Source organism: Prionailurus bengalensis, chromosome A1 (genome assembly GCF_016509475.1).
Source record: "Prionailurus bengalensis isolate Pbe53 chromosome A1, Fcat_Pben_1.1_paternal_pri, whole genome shotgun sequence".
NCBI lineage: Eukaryota > Metazoa > Chordata > Mammalia > Carnivora > Felidae > Prionailurus > Prionailurus bengalensis.
This window is the reverse complement of record NC_057343.1, coordinates 8006323-8029421: the sequence shown is the minus strand read 5'-3', so window position 1 is coordinate 8029421 and position 23099 is coordinate 8006323. Positions and strand designations below refer to the sequence as shown.

General features: G+C 45.4%; 1 protein-coding gene across 1 annotated transcript in view; it reads left to right on the top strand.

Moving 5' to 3' along the window:
• Positions 1-23099, top strand: part of FLT1 (fms related receptor tyrosine kinase 1) — a 176925-nt gene that overhangs the window by 15074 nt on the left and 138752 nt on the right. Inside the window, exons 2-3 of the mRNA XM_043575963.1 lie at positions 11898-11994; positions 12393-12619. Coding sequence (XP_043431898.1) covers positions 11898-11994; positions 12393-12619 — 324 coding nt within the window. The remainder of the gene's footprint in view (positions 1-11897; positions 11995-12392; positions 12620-23099) is intronic.

The following is a 23099-nucleotide window of genomic DNA, read 5'->3' as shown; positions in this document are numbered from 1 at the left end:
ACTACTTATGCAGGAGGTGGCTTACTTTCCCTTCTAGAACCTTGGCTCTCAGCAAAACGTGTAGAACATTAGTTCCACCTGAGACAAGATTTATTTTTAAGTTTGTGAATCCGTAAGAAGATTGTCTATATTTACTGTGTAAATTAAGCGAGTCTTAAGAAAACGTGGAAATTAAAGGAAGCCAGAGTTAAAAAGAACAATTCGGTCGGCCTAGCCGTCCCATTGTCTAAGCGGGATTAGTCTCCAAAAAATGCGTGATGAAAAGCAAGTGTATTTCAAATTGTTTAATTTAGAAGGAAACTGATTTTGACAACAGAAACACAATGGTCAAGAATAGTGTTTTAACGAGCCTTAGAAAGTATGCTAACATAGCTTTCAAAAACTCAATTCCCCTATGATGGATAACTTCTTTGCACACACTTGGCCATTAGATCACAAGGGTCAGAGGGTTTGTATATATTACTGGTTACAAAGGCAGCGATCTCTCAACTCGCCTCTTAGCGAGGGAATTTATAAAGCACCTCTGTTACAGACCATTTAAAGTACTCCAGAAGAAAGTTCTCGATGTAGCTTAGGCTTCCGAAGCCGGATCAGTATGAGCCTACAATGAACACGAGAACCGTATCACACTCAGCCTGCCACGCTTTTGTTTTTCCCGTTTTTATGTGCAAAGCAAGTGGTACTTTGTCATTCTTAGTAATAGATTATAAGGTTGAAGAATATGTGAAAAGAGACCAAACGTTGGTAGACTGTGGTGACGTTTTTGGCTTTTCCTTGCTGGATAGTAGAGTTAAGGTGCACTCTTGCCTGCCTTCCTACTTGCTTTCTAGCATTCCTCATTTTATGACACACAGATCTTAAGGTGTTATTCTGGATTCAGAATTAAATCTTCAGGGGCGCCTGGGTGGCTCAGTCGGTTTAAGCGTCCGACTTTGGCTCGGGTCATGATCTCGCGGTTTGTGAGTTCGAGCCCCGCGTCGGGCTCTGTGCTGACGGCTCGGAGCCTGGAGCCTGCTTTGGATTCTGTGTCTCCCTCTCTCTCTGCCCCTCCCCTGCTCACGCTCTGTCTCTGTCTCTCAATAATAAATAAGCATTAAAAAATTTTTTTTAAATTAAGTCTTCAGCATCGTGCATTTTTTATGGCTATTTAATAGCATCACAATATACAACTCCATGATGTATTCATTTTTTTTTCCCCAGGAAGAACTGTGTGTGAATCTGCAGTTTATTTGTGTTACATAACAGATTATAGGCAGTGACTACACATAATTTAAAAGTTCCGGGGCACCTGGGTGGCTCAGTCGGTTAAGCGGCTGACTTCCGCTGAGGTCATGATCTCGCGGTCCATGAGTTTGAGCCCGAGCCCCGTGTCGGGCTCAGTGCTGACTGCTCAGAGCCTGGAGCCTGTTTCCGATTCTGTGTCTCCCTCTCTCTCTGCCCCTTCCCCGTTCATTCTCTGTCTCTCTCTGTCCCCCAAAAAATAAATAAACGTTGAAAAAAAAAAAAAGATTCTCTTTGCCCCTCCCCCCCACTGGCACAAGCATGCTTTCATAAATGAATGAGTGAATGAATGAATGGATGGGTGGATGAATAATCCAATCCTGTTCATATGCTTTAACCATTCTTTGGCAAGCTCCTACGTGGAAATGATTAAATATTCCCCATATCTTCTCTGGGATGCTTTCCTTCCTGATAGAACCCACAGGGATCCGCGTAAATAACCTGGCCCTGAAATTCGGATACCTGCTCCCATCATCTCCGTAGATGCGTGGCCCTTTGGCGTTGAACAGTTAATAGACACAGAGCACTTGGAACATACTTGGTGGTAGGCCCAACTGTAATCCTAATGCCGTGCAGAAGGGAGAAAACTTTAGGTTTAAAATTGTGGGTTGCATGCACGCTGTACTATGCTTCTAGACTGATAATTGTTTGGATTTGTATGAAGGTTTTAATCATTAAAAACATTTTTTTTACGTGACGTGTAGTTGACATACAATGTTGGATTCGTTTCAGGAATAGTTGTCTATTTAAAAATAACATGGAGGGTGCCTTTGGCAGAACTGAAACTTGTGCTCTCGACAAGAGATTAGAGATTAGAAGGCTGATGGTAAGGCATTCCGTGCATTCTGTTAATACTGCCACCATTTCTAATAACGCAGCTCTGTCCAAATGCTCTCTTGGCCGTAAGCCTTCTGTCACTGACCGCACTGTGTTGTTTCAGAGCACTGTGATTCTGAAGAGGACGTAGCAAGTTCTGAAAGATGAACAAAACTGTTGCTTCTATTAAACCAAGTGCTGTATACTTAATCTTACACACACTGCATGCGTTTTTATTGAAACGGCACTTCGACTTTTCAGGTGTGCATACGCTGAAATTTAATACATTCTGAATCTCAGGCACTCATAACCTGAAAACTAATACATTCTGGCCTGAATTAACTTGCGATTCGGCGTGAGCGACAGCAGAACACTGTCGGTGACTGTGATCCATCCTATACGAGGTGGCTCTGGGCCCCGTTTCCCCACAGTCCTCCGAACGGTAACAACTGGGCGAGAACAGAGGCCAACGGGGTTATGCCCCAAATGTACTGGGGTTCCTGCTATTGGTAGGGAAGCACTACCTAACAGACAAAACCTTCCTCTGTGCATTTTTAGAGTGTGAAGATTGTTCTGTTCCTCTCCCTTTGCATAACCAGATGCAGGTCTATCAGACTTCTCTGCTAAATACTTTACGAGCTACGTCTCGTGCCCTGTCAACCGGATCTTAACCCTTGCTCCGGGCAGCTCAGATCACTTCCGTGACATCGTATGGTAAATTGAAATGACATGTTGTTAGACAGCTCTGTGGAGGTGGTTTTTGACCTCCTTCAATAAAAGAGCAGCGGTGTGGGAGTAGAGCCTTTTTTGGGAAGAGGTAACTTCTTGGTCGGCAGGAGATTTCTCACTGACCAACCTTAATTAACTCTGATGTCACATGAAAAGGAGCTGTGCACGGGTACAGGTCACTGGGAGGGTAGGCTCCTGATGGTAGTGCAGTGACAGGCCTAGTGATAAATGAAGGCTCCCTGTTAAACCATGACCCTCCGAGAAGCCAGCGTTAAGTAAAAAGCTCGGAGAGGAACGCTGAAGACGTGCCCCCTCGTAAACATTGATAGCAGGAATGTCGGTGTTACGAGAGTGCGTCTCTCTTGGTAAACATCTTAAACCATGCAGAATTCTTTCTTTTAAATAACTTTTGTAAAAGGAAAATGAAGGCGGCCAGTGACTCACGCGTGGGTAGAGTGAAGACTGTGCAAGTTCTGATTATTTTAGACATCGGCCACATCAGAGGCTAATAGTGTGTCCTCTGTGCCTTGCGCTGCAAAAACTCTTTATGGATTTTGTTGACGGACAGTTAAAACACAAATGGTAAGGCAGCTTTAAAACACACCGTGGCAGAATTATTCAAGCGGACGTATCTGTGGGTTATGTGCCAACACTAACTGCTGAAATTCACATTTAAATAATTTCATAATCTCTTCCCTTATTTTTTTCCCATTGAATTCAAGGCACAAATGCCATGTAAACGACGATTTAAAACTTTCTGCTAAAGCATGGGGATCAGACACTCGACATCTAAAGTCTAAAGATTTGGGGGTTACTTCGAATAGTAAAATCTCTAAGGCCAGAAGCCAGTGAATTCTTTTTTGTGGATCTGGGTGGTAAAATCGAGAGCTTAACGTCACGTAAGACGTAAAGGACGATAGCCAACCCCTGGGATTAGCAGCTTTCTACAAATTAAACGTATGGTTGCTGGACAGCAGCTACTTCAACATTCAGACCTTTGTAGACCCCGGGATCCATCACACGATTACTCTAATGTAAAATATCCTGTATTTGTCCATCCAAAAGTTGCAAATAATCTTATCAACATAAGGGATTAGTCAGCAGTAAGTCAGCAGGAGCTCCGTGCCATTGCCAAATACATGTCGGCTTCTAAATCCCAGCCAAAAAGAGCTCTCCCTGTGTCTAAAACAATGAAGGAAACCATGCAAACATTCACCCCCCCCGGACCTTTTACACAGCTACACCCGCTTCCCCCCCACCATACCTAAAACAACGTTGACCTTTTCACAGAGAGAGGTGTATGCATCCGAGTCAGGAGGTGTGTATGTGTGCATGTATTTAGGTTAACATCCTTTTTTTCTTTCGGAGTTTCCTTGACCTAACGCCAGTTGTTTGGGGGGGGGGGGGACTAACATTTTGAAAATTAACGTTTGGCTAACCGTGGACTCAAGCTATGCCGCTGCTGTGCACATCCCCGTGGCTTTCCTGTCTTCCATGTGGTCCGTTGATAGATGGAATATGAACCCTTGGGTCTTTCTCCCATCATGCTGGAAATGAAACATGCATTATATGTATAAATACATTTATAATGCCCTCGTGCTGACAGCTTTGCGGGTGGTGGGGTCTTCACTTAAGACTGTCTTTCTCATGGTGCACTCGCTTATAATGTACCCTTTATGTTACCTGGTCAATACTTTAATAAAGGCACAACACGGAGGTTGAGACTAAGGTTCAGCTTCTTTTTTCTTTTTTCTTGAGCACTAGAGCCCCGCAGGAATTAGATCCCAATCAAAAACTTTGGTAGTTTCTAGAAATTGGGTTCATCTGCAGTTGCGTTCGTAACCTTTCTCCCACCCTTGCCACCAACCAGAAAGATTCTATAAAACTTAGTCTGTGAGACTTACGCTTTTAATAAAGTGCATCTTGGGGAAAGACTATCTTCCTTTATTATGAATTATGCTTAATTAACCTCATACAACCTTGCTAAAGGCTCATGGTCTTAAAATCAAATTTTGGAAACATGATACTTGGGGATTTATACTTAAAGAGGTCATTTATCATGTAGGATTATGTACTGTTGAAAACATGCAAAATCAAAGACAGATGCATCTCATTTGAAATAAATCTGATATACAAAGCTTTGCATTAAAAAAGTATATCAGTGGGGCGCCTGGGTGGCGCAGTCGGTTAAGCGTCCGACTTCAGCCAGGTCAGGATCTCGCGGTCCGTGAGTTCGAGCCCCGCGTCAGGCTCTGGGCTGATGGCTCAGAGCCCGGGGCCTGTTTCCGATTCTGTGTCTCCCTCTCTCTCTGCCCCTCCCCCGTTCAAGCTCTGTCTCTCTCTGTCCCAAAAATAAATAAACGTTGAAAAAAAAATTAGAATTCAATTTTAATATGAAAGGAAACACCGCTAGGTTTCTACAGAGAGCTCTAACAACAGTTTTCAATGTGACTCAGTTTGTTACGATTCCAATTTCAATGGTTACGATTCAAAATCCACCATTAGAAGTGACTTAACATCGAATCAAATTAAAAAGGTTGTCATTCGGGGGAACAGTGAGGTTTTTTTTGCAATATGTTTGTAAAACTTCTAACACATAAAGAGTGATGTTACTGAGCATGAAGGAAAAAATCAGCCTTCTGCAGCTTGAAGCTGGAAAAATAGTATAAAATCTAATAGAAGTATGTAGCAACGAAGTTCAAAATAGCTCTGTATTCCGTGTCTTCAACTTACCTGATTACTTTAGTCATAAGATTTTATTTTATTTTATTAGTTTTATTCTATTTATTTTTTTATTTTATTAATTGAATTTAATCTTATCATGTTATTTTGCTTTGGGCTTCATGCCCAGCCCGGAGCCCAGAAATGGGGGTTGAGCTCAGCATCCTGAGATTAACACCTGAGCTGAGATCAAGAGTTGGACGCTTAACCGATTGAGCCACTCAGGCTCCCCATAAGTTCTTTATCTAAAAAAAAAAAAAAAAAAGTTTTGAGATAAAATTCACGTACCGTGAAACTCACCATTTTAAATCGTATAATTTGGTGTGGTTTTAAAAAATGCTTGCTGATTGATTGATTGATTGATTGATTTAGAGAGGGAGAATGTGGGAGAGGCAGAGAGAGAGGGAAAGCGAGAACCCCAAGCAGGCCCCATGCTGTCGGCCCTACATGGGGCTTGATCCCACGAACTGTGAGATCCTATAATTCGGTGTTTTTTTTTTTTAACGTACTCAGCATTGAGCAGCCATCGCTGTAGCAGGATTCCGGCGCAGAGGGTCGGGACACCGAGACTCTCCTCTCCAGGAAGCAACTTGAGCTGTGCCGGGACTGCTCCGTTGGGTTCGTAGCCGAAGACCCGAAGAGCTGAATGCCACGCGGCGTAGTTTTTTTTAATGCGTTTTCTCTTTCTCTGTCTCCCATGTTTGGTAACACAGAAACATGCAGTCTGATAAAAAGTGGTCTCGTGGTACGAGGTCATGAGGGATGTTATCACGTACGCGTGGAGTCAGGTTGCCTTGAGGTTGTTTTTGTTTTTGTTTATTTTCGATCCTTAGGGAGAGGACCCTACCACACCACCGCTATCTAATTTTAGAACATTTTCACCACCCCAGGAAGAAGCCCCATACTCTCCATTTTCTTCTTCCCCTGCCCCTAGCCACCACTAATGTATTTTCTGTGGATTTGCCTACGCTAGACATTTCAGACAGATGGAAGCATACGGTGTGTGGCCATTTGTGACAGGCTGCTTTCCCTTAGCAGTGGTGTTTTTGCTTCGGGTTCTCAAATGAGAGACATGTCTTTTCTCACAGTCTGGAAGCTGGAAGTCCAAATCTGAGGTATCGACAGGTTTGGCTTCTCCCGCGGCCTTTCTCTGTGGCTTGTAGACGGCCGGCTTCTCCCTGTGTTCTAATACGGCCTCTCCCTTTTTTGTGTACCTGCATGATATTTTCGAGGGCCATCTAGGTTGTAGTGTGTGTAAGTACTTCTTCATTCCTCACGAGTATTTTTGACGTGATTTCTAACTTGTACATGGGTATCAGTGACTGTAATCTCCAGCTCATAGAACTTTTAGGCTGGAAGGAATTCTGAAATTCTCAGGCCACCCCCCTCTGTTGGCAGATGAGGCACCTGAGGCTTCCGTGATATGCCCGTGGCTACCACAGTAGCTAAGCTGGAGAGATCAATGATGCTAAGCAAAAACTGGAAAAATCTGGATGTTTCATGATTTCTATCTGAGTAAGGCCCCTTTCTTACAGAGAATGACCCTTTGATTTCGGTATCGTAGAAGCAAAGGAAAGGGCGGGGGGGCGTCTGGAAGAAAGAGGAGCTGAGAGGTTTATCTTGAAACTGCATTCAGCCAACAAGAACACTATTTTTACTCAGAACAATAAAAACAGCAGTTTTCCGAGGCTACTTTTAGTCAGACTTTATGTAAGAGTCTCTCTCAGTCTTAAAAGTGATGGGCCAGGCTGTCTGGTTCATCGTGACCTATGGTGGAAGTTTGGTGTGTTAGTATCCAGCAGGGTTAGCTTTGAAGAAAGAACCTCAGTCGTTGGGGCCTTGGCTTTGATTGCAAAATAAAGCCGTACTTTACTTGGAGTTGTACTCACTCTTCCCCCTGAAGTCCAAGAAGGCGCTCCATTTTGCCTAAGACACGAAGGTGGGGGAATGGAGAGCACGTTTTAGAATGGTCTGTGTGGGGGCTTTCAACCAGAGGTTTGGCGTGTGGGAAGGGAAGGGGTTTTTGTCAGAGAGTCACGCAGTTCTATTCTTTCTACCTGCCAGACCAAACGGAACAAACAATGAAGAAAATATTCAGACAAGAAGAATATAAAGTGTCCCTATCCACCTAAGTCCGTGTACACCTACTGGTTTTAAGTTTTTTATTTAAGTAATCCATACACCCAGTGTGGGGCTTAAACTCCTGACCCCGAGATCTAGAGTCACATGGTCTTCTCGCTGAACCAGCCAGGTACCCCCCCACCCATGGTAGTTTTTTAACACTATTACGGCACAACGCTTGATCGCTTATTCTAATAAAGGAGCACGTGATAAACCCATTTCCATGGTCTGCGTTGTTTTTTGTTTTGTTATTTAAGTGATGATTTTCCTGACAGGACTGGATCTCTTTGCCTCTCATGATTACAGTAGTCCCCCCATATGTCTGGGTTTGCTTTCCACGGTTTCAGTCACCTGTGGCCTAGAAGCACTCACCATCTTTCTGACGTACGGGCAGAAAGTCATTAATAGCCTCACGCTCTGTCACCGTGCCTGCGTCACTGACCTCACTTCACCTCATCACGTGGCCATTGTGTCATCTCACATCATCAGAAGGAGAACGGTGGGTGCAAGTACAGTGAGATATCTTGCGAGAAAGACCACACCCGCGTGACGTTTATTGCAGTGTATTCTAATAATTGGCCTGTTTTATTATTCTTGTTCATCTCTTACTGTGCCAACCTTAAGAACTGAGCTGAATCACGGGTGCGTATGCGTGGGAAAAAACATAGTATATGTAGGGTTTGGGGCTGTTGTGGTTTCGGGCACCCACTGGGGGTCTTGGTCCCTTGCAGATAAGGTGAGTCTGCTGTCTATTGTAGTTGAGTTGGACAGAAGCAGTAGTTCACAGACACCTACTTCACTGAGGGGACCATAATTTGTTTAAACCAGGTTTCTGGGCCACCGTGGCCAACGGTGGGAAGTTCGGGGCTTCACACGGGGAGAATCCTTGTTAAATTCTAGCACTCCCCTTTTGGAAATAAAGTATCCTGGGGATCTGTTTCCAACTGGGCAGTGTGATTCTGAGCCATCACTGAGAAGAGCCAGCTGATTTTCACTTGCTGTGACAATGGATATGGGATAGGTACATATTTATATCTTTATTATTATTATTTTTTTTACGTTTATTTATTTATTTGGAGAGAGAGGCGGAAGGAGAGAGCATCCCGAGCGGGCTCCGCGCTCAGTGCGGAGCTCGACGTGGGGCTCAAATTCATGAACCACGAGATCTTGACCGGAGCCAAAATCAAGAGTCAGACGCTTAACCGACAGAGCCCCCCCACGAAGCGCCCCCATATTTATATATCTTGATATACATCACTAGTGAAATGGAGAAAGGGCCGACCTACAGTAGAGACTCAAAGAACGTTAGCCATATCTTCCCTACTCAAGTAGGTGTATGGGCGTTAAATTGCTTTAAAAAATGTTTTCAGGCCTAATGTGTTTTCCCAGCATTTGAGGAATAAATATGTCACTTTCCTTTTCCCTGTTAGTTTTCCTGTTAAACTATAGTCTTGGCACGTCCGTTAATCTTTATGAGATTCTGGTTTCCTATTAACTGAAGAATGATGGGATACTCAGAGTGTCCAGTTCCTTGGAAATCTTCTCCTCCTCCTCCTCCTCTCCTTTGTTTTAATCAACTACTTTCATCTAGCTTCCTCATTCCGAGTGCAAAATTCATTGATGTCGGGGGTGGGGGGGGAGACTAATTATATAGCAAATTATTTTTCTTAGCATTTTCCCCCCTGAACTTTCCAAGAACCCTGTCGTTTTCTGTGTCTTATTTCACTGCTCAGTTGTGTTGCTTTCTTTCAGTGGGACGATGGGATGGGAAGTGCCGAGGAGAGTGTGTGGATATAGTATTCGGGTTGTTTTTTAATTTTTTTTTTTCATTTTAGAGCAAGAGGGAGTTGGGGAGAGGGGCAGAGGTGGGGGGGGAGAGAGAGAGAATCCCAAGCAGGCTCCGTGCTCAGTGCAGAGCCCGACACAGGTCTCGATCCAACGACCCTGGGATCATGACCTGAGCCAAAATCTAGAGTTGGACGCTCAACTGACTGAGCCTCCAGGTGCCCCTGGATGGCGTGTTCTTTAAGGGCCTCTTCTCTGTATAGCACTTCCCTGAGCTGTGATTTGGGTGGGTCTTTGAGGTCCAAGCTTCCTTCTGATGAATGTCAGGAGTGCTGTTTTTTTGGGGGGTGCTGATAAAGACTCATATGATTTGGAAACCAAAGTGGTAGGCAGTGGGGTTCACCTCATGTCACGAAAAGGGAGGCTTTCCCCTGGCCTCTTGGGTGAGAAAGCTCATCATCTCCACGTCAGCCGTAGAGATATTTCCACGTACTGCCAGAATTTTCTGCAGGAGTCTTCGCTGGATTTTTTCCAGCACATGAACAACTGCTTAATTAAATCTCCAGAATTCCGTGCCATAAAGTAGGGCAGCAAGTATCCTGGCCCGGACGTTTTTCAGGATAGGTGTTATCAGTTGCTGACTGTGGCTTGAGAAAACCTTAGTGTTCCCACGGATCACTGGTTTTGAGCTACATGTTGCCTCAGGAAACTCCTAAAGATAAATAAAGTACAAAGTGCTTCCCTAGGTACCTGAATGGGTTGACGTGTTCTGTGGGGTTATTGGATAGACCGATTGCATCCCTATGAAACCTTGATTTTAACTTAAATTAGTTCATATGGAGCCCTTTTTTCCTAGTAGCAATCTGATACCAGGACCTATGGTGTATAAAAGTTGCTTTTACAACATTAATATATATCACCAGCAAACACCGGCAATGCAGATTAAGTTCACGTAATGTCTTGGCAATTACATCTCAACATAATACTCGGTGACACAAGTCGGGGAGAGCAAGTCCGCGAGATGGCAGCGATTGGGTATCTGCCCCATGTCAGGCAGCACCCACCACTTAGATGACACAGCACTGAAACCACACGCCATGCCTGCAAGGTAGGTCATGGGTTTTCCGGTTTTACACACGAGGATACTAAGGAGCAACAGTACAGAATGCCAAGACCATGCACTTAGTAAATGGAGAACTTAAGCTTCAAATGCAGACCTTTTAAACTAAGTCTAGTTTTCTTTGCGATAACAGGACCCACGAGTAACGCTAGAGAGTACTGCTAGCCTTAACCGTGGAGTTTGACGTGTGTATCTCATCTCCCTGATCTGTGATCTGACATGAAACCTAGAAGATTGCTCAGCTCAGCCATCTATCTTGAACTCCACCGCGTCCCTAACCCTTATCCCTGCTAATCCTGGGCCCTGATGTCCTGCTTTATACCAGGCATCTGCAGCTGCCTCCACTGGGAGGGAGGAGGGGGGGGGAGCAGGAGGCAGGAGAGATCCTTCTTGATATTTATTGTGATGAGTCAGTGCCCAACGCCGCTTCAGGAGAGGATCACCCTCCAATAACACCAATGGTTCCAAGGATCATGGGACTGGAGATGTCAGAAATGGAGTCAGATACCCAAGGTCATCTAGCCCAGTCTCTCGGTTTGCAGATAAGAGAACTGAGGTCTGGAGAGAGAGGTGGCTTGGCTAGTGGCACACAGAGTCCCTCAGGTGGATGCTATTATCGTGTTGTGTGGAGATGTGTAGATGTCCAGGCACTTTTGTGTGGCTTATTTCATCGTCTCACAACATTCCCCATGAAGTATGCTTGTCGAATGTCACGTAGAGGTGAATAGTTCCTTTTTTCTGTTCCATTATAGAGGGAACTAGGAGATTATGTAAGACAAACCAAGGGCTTCTAAAACCGATTTTGGTCTATAATTGGTTTTCCCAATGAGGAAACTCGTTCAGAAAGAGAAATGACTCACCCAAAATATCATGACCTTACTAATCACTGAACTATGTCTATAACCCAGGAAGTGTGTATACTTTGTATTTGAGAAAAAAAGATCAGCCAGGCCTGTACGACCAGATTATCCACCAGGGTGGAAGTTCAGTTTTGAAGGACACTGACACTTAATCCTGAGAGTTTTTGATGCTACTTTGTATTCTTAACGTGGCTGCATTTAGAAACGTGCATGAATCTATTAATGTTCTAAATTTAATGGTTTGGGGATCTTACTTAAATCATCTGGTATAATAGGGCATATAATATTTGTGAATGAGGCTAGGACTGGGAAAAAATTGTGAGTGAAAAGAATTTAATATGACATGTACCCTTTTGCACGGGCAAGCAAGTTAAAGATTCAAAGTGATCTTCGTGGAAAGATAGGACTTAAGGAAAATGAGAAGGCAACTTGCAAATAATACATTTCCAAAATTTGTTTTCCAGGATCTAGTTCAGGTTCGAAATTAAAAGGTCCTGAACTGAGTTTAAAAGGCTCCCAGCACATCATGCAAGCAGGCCAGACACTGTATCTCAAATGTAGGTAAGTGACTGTCTTGGTTCGGGGATAACCTGGTTGCCTTTCCTAAGGCAAAAATCATTCCCTGGCGGAGTAGAAACGTGGCCTCTCAGAGAACAAAGGTGGGGACTTCAGTGGTCTCTTGTGATCTGCAAAGTGCAAGCTGCATGCTCCAGCTTCACAAGGAGAGATTTACTCGGTCAAGGAGAAACACGGAAGGGATGCCCCTAGCCTTTTTTTTTTTTTTTTTTTTTTGCATTTTGCTTCTGAGTTGTTTAAAAGCTTTCTAAACGCCAAGTTGTATCTCTGTCCAGAAGATGACCACCTTTCAAGGCCCTCAGAACAGCGCTTCCTAACGAGATGGATGCTTGGGACCTGGCCCCAGCCCTCACTGTGTTGTGTTTCCTTATCTGTGATTGCAGAGGGGAAGCAGCCCATTCATGGTCTTTGCCTGAAACAGTGAGAAAGGAAAGCAAAAGGCTGAGCATAACTAAATCTGCCTGTGGAAGGAATGATAAACAGTTCTGCAGTACTTTGACCTTGAACATGGCTCAAGCAAACCACACTGGCTTCTATAGCTGCAAATATCTATCCACACCCACTTCAAAGAAGAAGAAAACAGAATCTACAATCTATATATTTATTAATGGTAAGATCTCCGTTTTCTACATTCTGTTTGCCGTGAGATATAAATTCACCCTGGTCCCTTCGAAAGTGGGCATTCCTAGTGGTGAAGGACATGAACCAGGAAAGAGATTCTGCCCCCAGAAACTGGTGGAATGCATTTTCAGTGCATTTCTTGAGTGTCCGCTTCAATCACAATCCTCAAGGCTCGGTAGTCAATGATGTGTTCCCTGCAAGGAGGGACTCTTGTCTAGTTCGTTCACCACCGTATCCATAGCACCGAGAGTAAATGGGTGGCCCATTGCACAGTTGGATCAATAAATGAGCGACAAGATTTTAGTTCAATTAAGAGCAAAATAGAATGTAAGATTTTTCTTGTCCTTTAACACAGCTGTATTCTCTTACATGTCAGAATTGTAAAATACTGTTCTTTCTACCAAATTACAAAGGCAGTGTTGCTAATGTCCCTTGAATGTTACAAAATCGGTTCCAGTTGATGATGTTGAATTATTTCGTGTCCATCGAGCAAGTATTGTAATGACAGTAGGAGCTGGCGTGTATCATTCCGTAGTAGAATGGGCAAAAGGTAAAAATGAGTTGTTTTCCAGTTTTAATTTTTATGGCACTGTTTTCACTCCTTGGAGAACGAACAAACCAAGTGATACTCCGAGGCGAGAAATGCAAAATCCTTAAAGAAATATACGTTGACGGTAGAAACGGGTCCCCAAGAAAGAATAAGGAAAATGGCCCATCGTTTTGTTCTTCCTTGCTCAGTTCCAGCCAATTTCCAAAACTTGTTGAGTGGGATTTAGAGCAACAACAACAACAAACCCCCAAGGCTCTAGAGAACACAAAGCAAAATTAGTTGGCGTCTGGCCCAAAATCAAGTTAAAAAAACCGAACAAGCAACCATTGCTGTCGATAGTCTAAATATACATGGTGGGTCTGCCTTCTGGTGAGTTCTTGCATTGGAGCGAGTTTGGGCAGGATTCTTTTTTTTTTTTTTTTTTTTTTTTTTTTTTACGTTTTGAAATGAGACAACTAGACCGTGTTTTACCGAGCATCACATGTGATCGCCCAGATTCAGAACTAGTTTTAGGAGACAGTAGAACAGTTGTGTGATACAGTCAGTAACCTCTTTCTAGCTTTGATCAGCCTGATTGAGACTCAGCTGCTTCTCTGCTCCTGTGTTTACATGTTGCACTTTTCCAAGGGGGTAGATAACAACTTACTAGCAGTTTGCCATCACAGGAATGGAGCAAGTGTACTTCAAAGTAAGAGGGGGGGGTAGGCCGGGGATCTTGGCTTGGGGAAGTCAGCCCACTTCCCACAGGAGGGACGTGAGGGTGGCAGGCAGAAAACGCTGGAGTGGGGAGCGGCGCAGAGTAGGGACGGAGACTTCCAGAGAGGTGCTTTTGCAGCCCATGGGAAAAGCAGACACAACCTTTGATAGTGGTGCAAAAAAGTCGCGGACCCAGCCACCCGTTCTCTTTTTCTAGTTCTGCATAGTATGTTACGTTCTTTCTGGCACTCGGAGGAAAAGAAAACGCTTTTATTCCCATCTCTCCAGAGGAATGGGAGAAGATTCACTCGTACTAAGATTCTCCTAAGAAACTTTTTCTCCGGTGGGTTTATCAGAATCTGACTTGCAAATCAGATACTCAGATGGGTAAAAAACAGCCCCGAAAACATCTCTCTTATTTTTTTCCGAAAAAATAACGTTCAGCTCTTTTCACTTTTACCTCCTACACGCCTATTAAACTGTACTCTGAATAGTGACACCGGTTTTGTGGTCTTTCCTGATAGTGATGTTGATCTCTTAACACGCTTCATTGAAGTCCCAGGTAGCTGCGATATAGCTTACGAAGCAATTGTAACTTTTCCAAATCGTGTCACATTTTATGCATTCCCTATTTTCATTTGTTTTTTCAATTCCTTTGAGAAAATGCAGTCGTATGCTTCCATGTTAATGGAATACATGCTACGTTGCAGGTTTAATTTCTTTCGGGGGCACGAAACCTACCTCTGATGAGTCAGAATTGTCTCTGGGATTAATAAAACTCCAACCAGTTCCCGATACACAGCTGTGATTACTCACTAGTCGTTCACTGGTTGTCACTTATTTATTATTGTTGAATGTTTACTGCAGAGCACGTTATTCTGTCTGGAGGACTTCTCTCCTGAGGAGCATCTGCAGACGTGTCGGCATTTGATTTTGGTTTTCTCTAAAGATGAGAAACGGTGTGAGGCACATCTTCTGAGAGAGACTTAGGTTTGTGGTCCGGTGGGGTGCCAAGGAAAAGAACCGGGGCCGTGTAGCTTTGTCCGTGGAGAGCCAGCACGTGAATTATAACCCAAACCATTATGTAGGCATTGTTGATTCCCTGCTGTGTAACCGGCAGTCTTCCCCCTTCCCAACTGGGCACTGATTCACACACCACATCTCATGCGTGGTATACAGAAAGATCAACATTGCCACTTTGGCATTACAGCTGGCTCAGATCCCCCAAGCCTCTGACATAATACGTTACGTCAATTTAATTATTGGAGTAAGTAACTTTAAGGACCTTAATTACTGAATGGTCTGGTAAATTACAATTGCCTTTAACGTAATAACTCCTGACGTTTGTATTTTCTTTGCGTTTAAACCAATGGGTTTGTTCGCGTCGTGCCATTTTGTTCTCGCCACCGCCCCTCGAAGCACTCCTTTTCGTTTTCCAAGCGAAGGACCTGAGACCCACTTCACGGCGAGGCTACGTGGGCAGGGACCAGAAGAGTATTAGCAGCAGAGTGAGGGAGTCAGGTTTTTCCCTTCCGAGTCTCCGTGGGGGGAGGACATCCAGAGAGGGCAAGACAGAGGCGGGGAGACCAGGGAGGGGGTTGTTGAGTGCGCTGAGGCAGGAGAGCTGGTGGTCCCAGGTCGCTTGGGCAGCCACGGGGAAGTGGAGGAGTCGGTGGGTTGAGGGATTCAGTTGACCTTGGTGGGTGGTTGGGTCGTGGCGGGTGAGGGAGAGCAGTCAGAGACCCTCGGATTTCCGGAGGGGACCTGGGCACCTTGTTCCTGGACCCATACTCAGGGAGAGCTTTGTCTCACTAAATGACACCTATGCAAAGACAGTCATCCTCCTCTCCCGATACACCCTGGGCTTGGGCTTGATAAAATGGCTGCTGAGTGGGAGTAATTGAAAGACACTATATGCATTTTAAAAAATTGTGCCCGCAAAATGAATGGATCCCACCCCTGCCCCCCCCAGACTCCCCGCATAGTTATAGCTACAAAATTCTGGGTCACAAAGAAAAGCAAATTGTAAAGTGCTCCTTCATGCTTTGCTACTTGCAAACTAAGATTTCTAGATGACTAGTAATGTAAGGGCTCCTTAGGTGGTGTTCACCCCACCCCCCTTTGCAGAGAGGAAGGAATGTGTTTGCACGACTTTTCTGCCGCTGGTATACACAAGAAATTGGCTCCAGCTCAACCTTTCCTAAAAGGAGGATTTCACTGAAACTATTACGATAATATGTGAGTTGGGGCCATAAAGTAAGAAAATGGAGAAGTTTTTAAGAGCATCTCTGAAGTATTTAATATTTTGTCAGCGTCTCCGGTTTAGTTAGGAAGACCTTGAACTTAGCATGATGAGTTCCTCACACTGTGAAGTCAGCCTGGATTCCTCCTCTCTCCACGACCGAGCCTTTCCAGGCTATTTAAGAATAATGTCCTCTGTTGAAAAATTATAATGGAAAAGGGGGAAAAAATGGATGTGCGTGTGTTACCTGCTGGGTGAATATCTCCTACCTCTTCCCTGTAGAAGAAACTCATCTTTTTTTTTATCCTGCTTCTCTTTACCTGATTGCTTTTCTCTCTGAGACTATGAAAACAAAGCGGAGAATTTTCGTAACAGATTTTTTTTCTCCATTGGTTCTCTCCTATGTGTAAAACTCATGAGATGTGCATAGCAGCTTAATTTCAGGTTAAAAAAAAAAAAAAAAGATCAGACATGCTGGGTACATCATTGAAAAGTAGCAGAGGTTCTAATGACTCTGATATTCTGGGAGAGATGGGACACCTGGCTGGCTCATTCAGTGGAGCATGTGACTCTCGCTCTTGGGGTCGTGAGTTCGAACCCCACGCTGGGCACAGAGATTACTTAAAAGCATTTTCCAGATATTCTGGGAGAGAATGATCATCACGCCTTCACGGAAAATGAGAAGAAGCTCTATCTGACTATGGGACGCCCAGCAAATAAAAATACTAATGGCACAGACATTCTGAGAAGGGTCCAATTACTTGTTTTTGTTTTTATTTTTTAAGTGTTTGTTTATTTTTGAGAGAGAGAGAGAACACAAGGAGGAAAGGGGCAGAGGGAGAGGGAGACACAGAATCTGAAACAGGTTCCAGGCTCTGAGCTGGCAGCACAGCCAGAGCTGAGCCACCCAGGCGTCCCTCATTTGAGTTATTTTATTTTTGAGAGTGGGAGAGAGAGAGAGAGGGGGGGGCGGCGGAAGGGGAGAGAGAGAGGGAGACAGAGAATCCAAAGCAGGCTGCATACTGTCAGTGCAGAGCCTGATGCAGGGCACAGGGCTTGAAGTCACAAGCCGTGAGATCGTGACCTGAGCCGACGTCTTAACAACTGAGTCACTAGGGCACAGCCCGATGTACTCGTTTGTACAGTACTTCAGTTTCCTGAAGAGCTTTTACATAATTATCTCGGAGATAAACTATGCAGGTCTTATTTCTTCCCTTTTCTGGATGAGAGAGCAGCTTCAGCGACCTTCATGAGACAGAGCTAATAAAATGACAAGCCAGGATGGGGATCCGGGTGATCCCCGGGTGTTGTCACGACCCTGACGTTTCAGCTGCTGACTTCAGACAACACTAATTGTCATTCGGTGGACTGTCTCGTTCTTAAAATTTTTTTAATTTCAAATTCAATTTCTTTTTCTCTCGAGGAGTGATCGGCTAAGCTGGTTTCAGAGTGTTTTTCCGAGCGACAGATAGACCTTAGAGAAACTTCTCTTGATCCCAGAGAGCCTTGTGTTGTTGCCTTTTGGGAAGAGTCACCTGTTTGGGTGCCAGCCGCATGCACGGTGCTCCGTTACCCTGCTGTGTTCTAACTCACGCGACATGGGAAGGAGACATCACTCTATTTACCAAGTTGATCGGGGCTTTTTATTTTTTATTTAATTGAATTTATTTTTTTATTAAAATTTTTCATGTTTGTTTTTTTTTTAATTTTTTTTTCAACGTTTTTTTATTTATTTTTGCGACAGAGAGAGACAGAGCATGAACGGGGGAGGGGCAGAGAGAGAGGGAGACACAGAATCGGAAACAGGCTCCAGGCTCCGAGCCATCGGCCCAGAGCCTGACGCAGGGCTCGAACTCACGGACCGTGAGATCGTGACCTGGCTAAAGTCGGACGCTTAACCGACTGCGCCACCCAGGCGCCCCATGTTTATTTATTTTTGAAAGGGAGAGAGCACGAGCAGGGGAGGGGCAGTGAGTGAGGGAGACACCGAATCCGAAGCAGGCTCCAGGCTCTGAGCTGTCAAAACAGAGCCTGACATGGGGCTTGAACTCATGGACTGTGAGATCATGACCTGAGCTGAAGTCGGACGCTTAACCGACTGAGCCACCCAGGCGCCCCATGGGGAAACTTTTAAATAAAACTTTTGTTTCCACTTGATGCACATACGCATACACACATGTACACACTCGTATTTTACGTGTGTGTGCGTGCGCATATGTGGATCAAACGGAAACAAAAGTTTAAAGAGTCTAATGTAAAATGTATGTCTTATTATGGAGCTCAGTAGAGTCAGTTGAAAATTTCAAACTTCCCCAAGTTTAAGCAAGTAACCTTAGTAAAGTGTTAGCTAGTGTAGACAGCGTAGGTCATCCCTATACTTTGTGTTTAGGGAAACAGCACCAGTTATAAGCACGATGGTGTTTTTTGCACCGTGCTGACGCAGAGGCGTGGGGACAGCTCCGTGGTGGAGAGAACCGCTCTCCTCCCGTGGATGTGACTGCCCCGCTGCTGGGTGCTCCCGTACAGGACAGTCACCGCGTTCCCGAAACGCGTCTCCCGCAAATCGGTGTGACCCCGGAGGGGCCGTCGGCAGACGGAGGTGATCTGCAGACGTGGGTCACACATCTGCTCCGTGCAAGGCCCCGTCGCCTGTTCTGTGGGAGGCACGGAGAGCAAAGTTCAGGGGTCTTAACGATTTTGGAGTCCCCCTGGGCTAGGACTGTGACTGAAAATAGATTTGGGAGCATTTTAAGATGCACAGGTTTAACTTTCTTCGCGAACGACTGTTGTTCAAAAGTGGGTCTTTTAAAAAAAATGTTTTTTAACCTTTATTTTCTGAGAGAGAGGGCATGAGTTGGGAGGGGCAGAGACAGAGAGAGAGAGAGAGGGAGAGAGAGAGAGAGAGAGAGAGAGAGAGAGAGAATGAAGTAGGCTCCAGGCTCTGAGCTGTCAGCACAGAGCTTGACATAGGGCTCGAGCCCACAAACCACGGGATCAGGACCTGAGCAGAAGTCGGACGTTTAACTGACTGAGCCACCCAGGTGCCCAAAGAGTGGGTCTTTCTAAGGAGTGAAGACAAATCTTCAGCGGTCCTTCTTGAGTCCCCCGTGCCAGTGTCCCGTGAAGCGTGGATGTTCTAACACTGCCCTCCATTGGGTTCCTACCCGGGTCTCACGCACAGCGGGTCCCTCGCCGGCTGCTCAGGTGACACAGCTCAGCCGGGTGATGTCTGGGCAGTTGGCATTTGCTGCCCAGTTTGCTCTCCTGGTGTGGCCAATCCAACCAGCCGAGCTGCCCTTACACGCAGGGACATCAGTGAAAACAGTAGCGGTCTGCATGCAGATTGACTTACGGAGCCTCGTGGCTTCCACCTTTCCCCCGCGGTGATGACAACATTTGTAAGGTGGCACGCTCAAAGGCTGTTGGGATTGCGTCCTCTGGCCTGTCCGGTCAGATCCACCGCGCGGTGTGGGCCAGGACCGTGATGTGCGGGGAGGGCGTCGCGGGGCCGGACAGACTCTCAGAGCTTCTAAAATCCTTTCAGTGGAATCGCTGGCATGTTTTCGTGAGAGAAACTTTAGAGAGAAAATCCCGTTCCTCGTCATCAGAATTCTCCTCCAAGGGGAGAGAGGCTTAAACAGTTTACATTCTGTAGAACGAAAGAAAATTCAGAGACCGACTCTGACAAACAAAACTCTTACCCGGACTAGCCGGCTGAATTCTTTAGGTCTGGATTTCCTGGCAAAAATCTATGACATTATCTGTCATTGCTTGGTTAACGGTGAAGGGCATCTCCAGTTTTAAAAGTCAGTTTTCACTTGTTGCCATTTTAACATCGTTGCCGCATGCGTTTGTTCAGGAGACAGACGGTCACATGGGGGTGAACAAAGTTGGGGCTCTCGGCCTCCTGGAAACCCAGGTGGGCTTCCAAAAACGATAGCACTTTCAGGCTCATTTGCGTTTCTGGAGTTCTACCACAAATGATCTTCTTTAAGGAATTCCTGGGAACATCCTGGCCTGTCTCTGCATGCAGCTTCATCAGAAATCTAGTGCAAGGTCAGATTTTGCCTGTTGGGGTTTTTTTTTTTTCCTTTTTTTCATTTTGATGAGGTTGTGTAAAAAGGGAAGGAAATATTTCTAGGATTTAAAATATACACTGATGACACTGTTGATTGGAATGGCAGAATTTTTTCCTTGGGAAACAGACCCCTCTACACCGTAGGTCTGTACTCCCTCTAGGGCCCAAGCATGAAGGAGATTATCCATTCTATCCATCACTGGGGACAGCTGATTAGGACCACATGGAGAGAGTTTAGAGAAGAGTAACTTAACTCTTATCCATTCTCCTTTCCAGCTATGTGAAATTTTGATAGAAGGCCTTCTTGGTATCTTTAAGCCCTGACATTTCACATTTCCTTTCTAGAAACATTTTTGTCATGAGACGCCAAGGGTCTTTGGCCATAGAAAACACTTCCATGTGACTGGGATAGAAACCACTCATGTTGGTAGATCTGTTGATAGTCGAGAGCATTGCATTCTCTTTCCTTAGCCCCTGCCCCAGACCTTGGGTTCACCTAGCATATTCCTAGGGATTCGGCCTGAGCACTTGATGGTACCTGCCAAAAGTTTGGGCCGTTCCTTCAGAAAGAGAGCATTTCCCGACACTCCCTAGGCTCCCTACCGGAAAATATGGGCATGCCGGCCTGCTAAGCTTTGCTAGCAACTGCACACTTGGGTATCACCAGGCCTTGAGTACGGCTACATAAATACTAAAAAATAATCAGAATGAACATAGTCTCGATTGAGCCATTTGGACACAACCTAAGACTTCGAGACGTTAACGATTGAGGTACGATCGTGAAATCTCAGGATGGCAGTGAAGTCCAAAGGCAATAAAACTGACCATACCCTGTCATTTTCCTTCTGTGGTGAAGAAGCGTGGAAAACAGTCCCTCAAAACTTTATGGTTTTAAGGATTTTTAAAAATCTCCTTTAAGTAATCTTTTAAGAAAAACGAGCAAGGGACTTTTTCAAGGAGAAATCCCCTTAAGCTGAAAAGGCTTTAAGTTTCTGACATTTTGTAACGTTCTTTAACAATGATAACAAAATGCCTGCCCTGCCCGGAGACCAAGAGAAGATCTGTTTTGATCTTTATGGTCCTTGCGGGTCTGATACTCTTAAGTTTTCCTTTACTCTTGAAAAGATCCGTTGTTTGGTCGTCTGTGGCATGCTTTCTGGGTTACCTGGGCATCCTCGTGGCTCACCGATGGTGCTGCTTAAAAATCGGTGACTTACTGGGACCGTAAACACCCTCATCACATGCCCACCATGTCATCAACGACATGCTCGGATTCCAATTAGGTTCAAATCCCTGTTCTGATTCCGGCTAAGTCTTTGACTTTGGACAAATTCCTTAGTAAGAACGATCGTTAGCCCCGAGGTCTTACCCTGCTGGACGCCATGCTAAGCACTTCGCATACGGTGAAGCCCTGTGAGTGACGCTGTCATTCTTGTCTCCATTTCACAGAAGGGCCAGGGAACTTGCTGCCACAAGTCCCGCATGTGGTACGTGGTAGAGAAGGCAGGAAAGTGCTTGCCCTTCCCCACCTCCAACGGTCGAGAGGTCGTACCCGTGAACTTGCGAGGTGAGGGTGAAACATTGCGTTTTAGCGTTGGGCCTGCCGTGTGGACCACCTGCGTGTCTACTGTGACGACGCCTCCTGTTGTTCATTCGACCAGCTGCTGAGCCTCAGCCTCCTTGCCTGTAAGATGGGAAGAGTATTACTTCTGGGGTCATTAGGAGATTAAACGAGATAATAGACACAGCCCTGTGCCTGCACTTGGGAGGATCGATTGGCAGTAATTACTCTGTGTGAAAGGCGGCATGCTGGGCAGAGTAGAAATCACAGAGATGAGGCCCTCAACTCTCAAGGGGCCGGTAACTGTCCGAGCAAATGAAATAGGTTATGATGAGCCAAGGAACACAAACTAGGGACCTTCTGCCTGGGGTCCTTCCCCCCCCCCGCCTTCCCATGCCTCCCTCCAGCTCTTCTGTACCAGCAGGTCTCAAGTTAAACCCCCCCCCCCCATTCTGGAAACCTCCTCAGGGTCCCCCGAACTAGCTTTGGAACACTCCTTTCACATGGGAACCCCCCCCCCCCCCGCCAGCCTCTGGGAGGACTAGGGCTGACAGTGCGAGCTTAAGCACCCGGTGCAGGGTCCAGTGACGGGAAGTGCTCAAGAATGTTCGCCAAATAAAAGAGACCGATGTGGGATTTTTCAGTTACGCTAGCCTTACCTCACCTCCCGGACTTGGACGAGGAAATTGAGGGCACGCTGAGCAAATGAGTAAAATCTTGGGAGCAAAAACTCACCTCTCATGTGACGGGATCACGATCCAAAAAGCCTCCTGCAGACAGAATAGCGAGCTGGGATTAACAAAATGAGAGGTGACAGTAATTAGCGTGAAGGACTATGTGTGGCTTGCAAAACCCACTGGCCGCCCTAGGGCCTTCTGGGGGAGGCTGTGGCTGAACGAGGGCGCACGAGGGAGACGCCACATCGGCCAAGGCAATGAATCCAGTCTCGGGCTGCGTTAGTGAACACGTGGCATTCAGAATAAAGGCGGTGCCCGTCTTGCCGTTTAGTTTGTGCTTCAGGGCGGACCATGAAAACGGGAATTTTAAGCAAGTTGCGCGACCCCTCCAAGCTGCATTGTCACCATCTGTAAAATGGGCACCCGCCTCGAAGGGTCGGGGGCTTTAGATAATTGGATGACTTTATGATCTTCGCTGGCAAGGAACAACCCGAGAAAGGAACTGAAATGTCTGAAGAGGTAAAGAATTGCATGGGGGAAAATAGGAGGCACTATGTGATAGCCTCTTTCAAAGTTTTCTTTTTTAAAAAAAAAAAAAATTTTTTTAATGTTTTTATTTATTTTTGAGACAGAGAGAGACAGAGCATGAACGGGGGCAGGGCCAG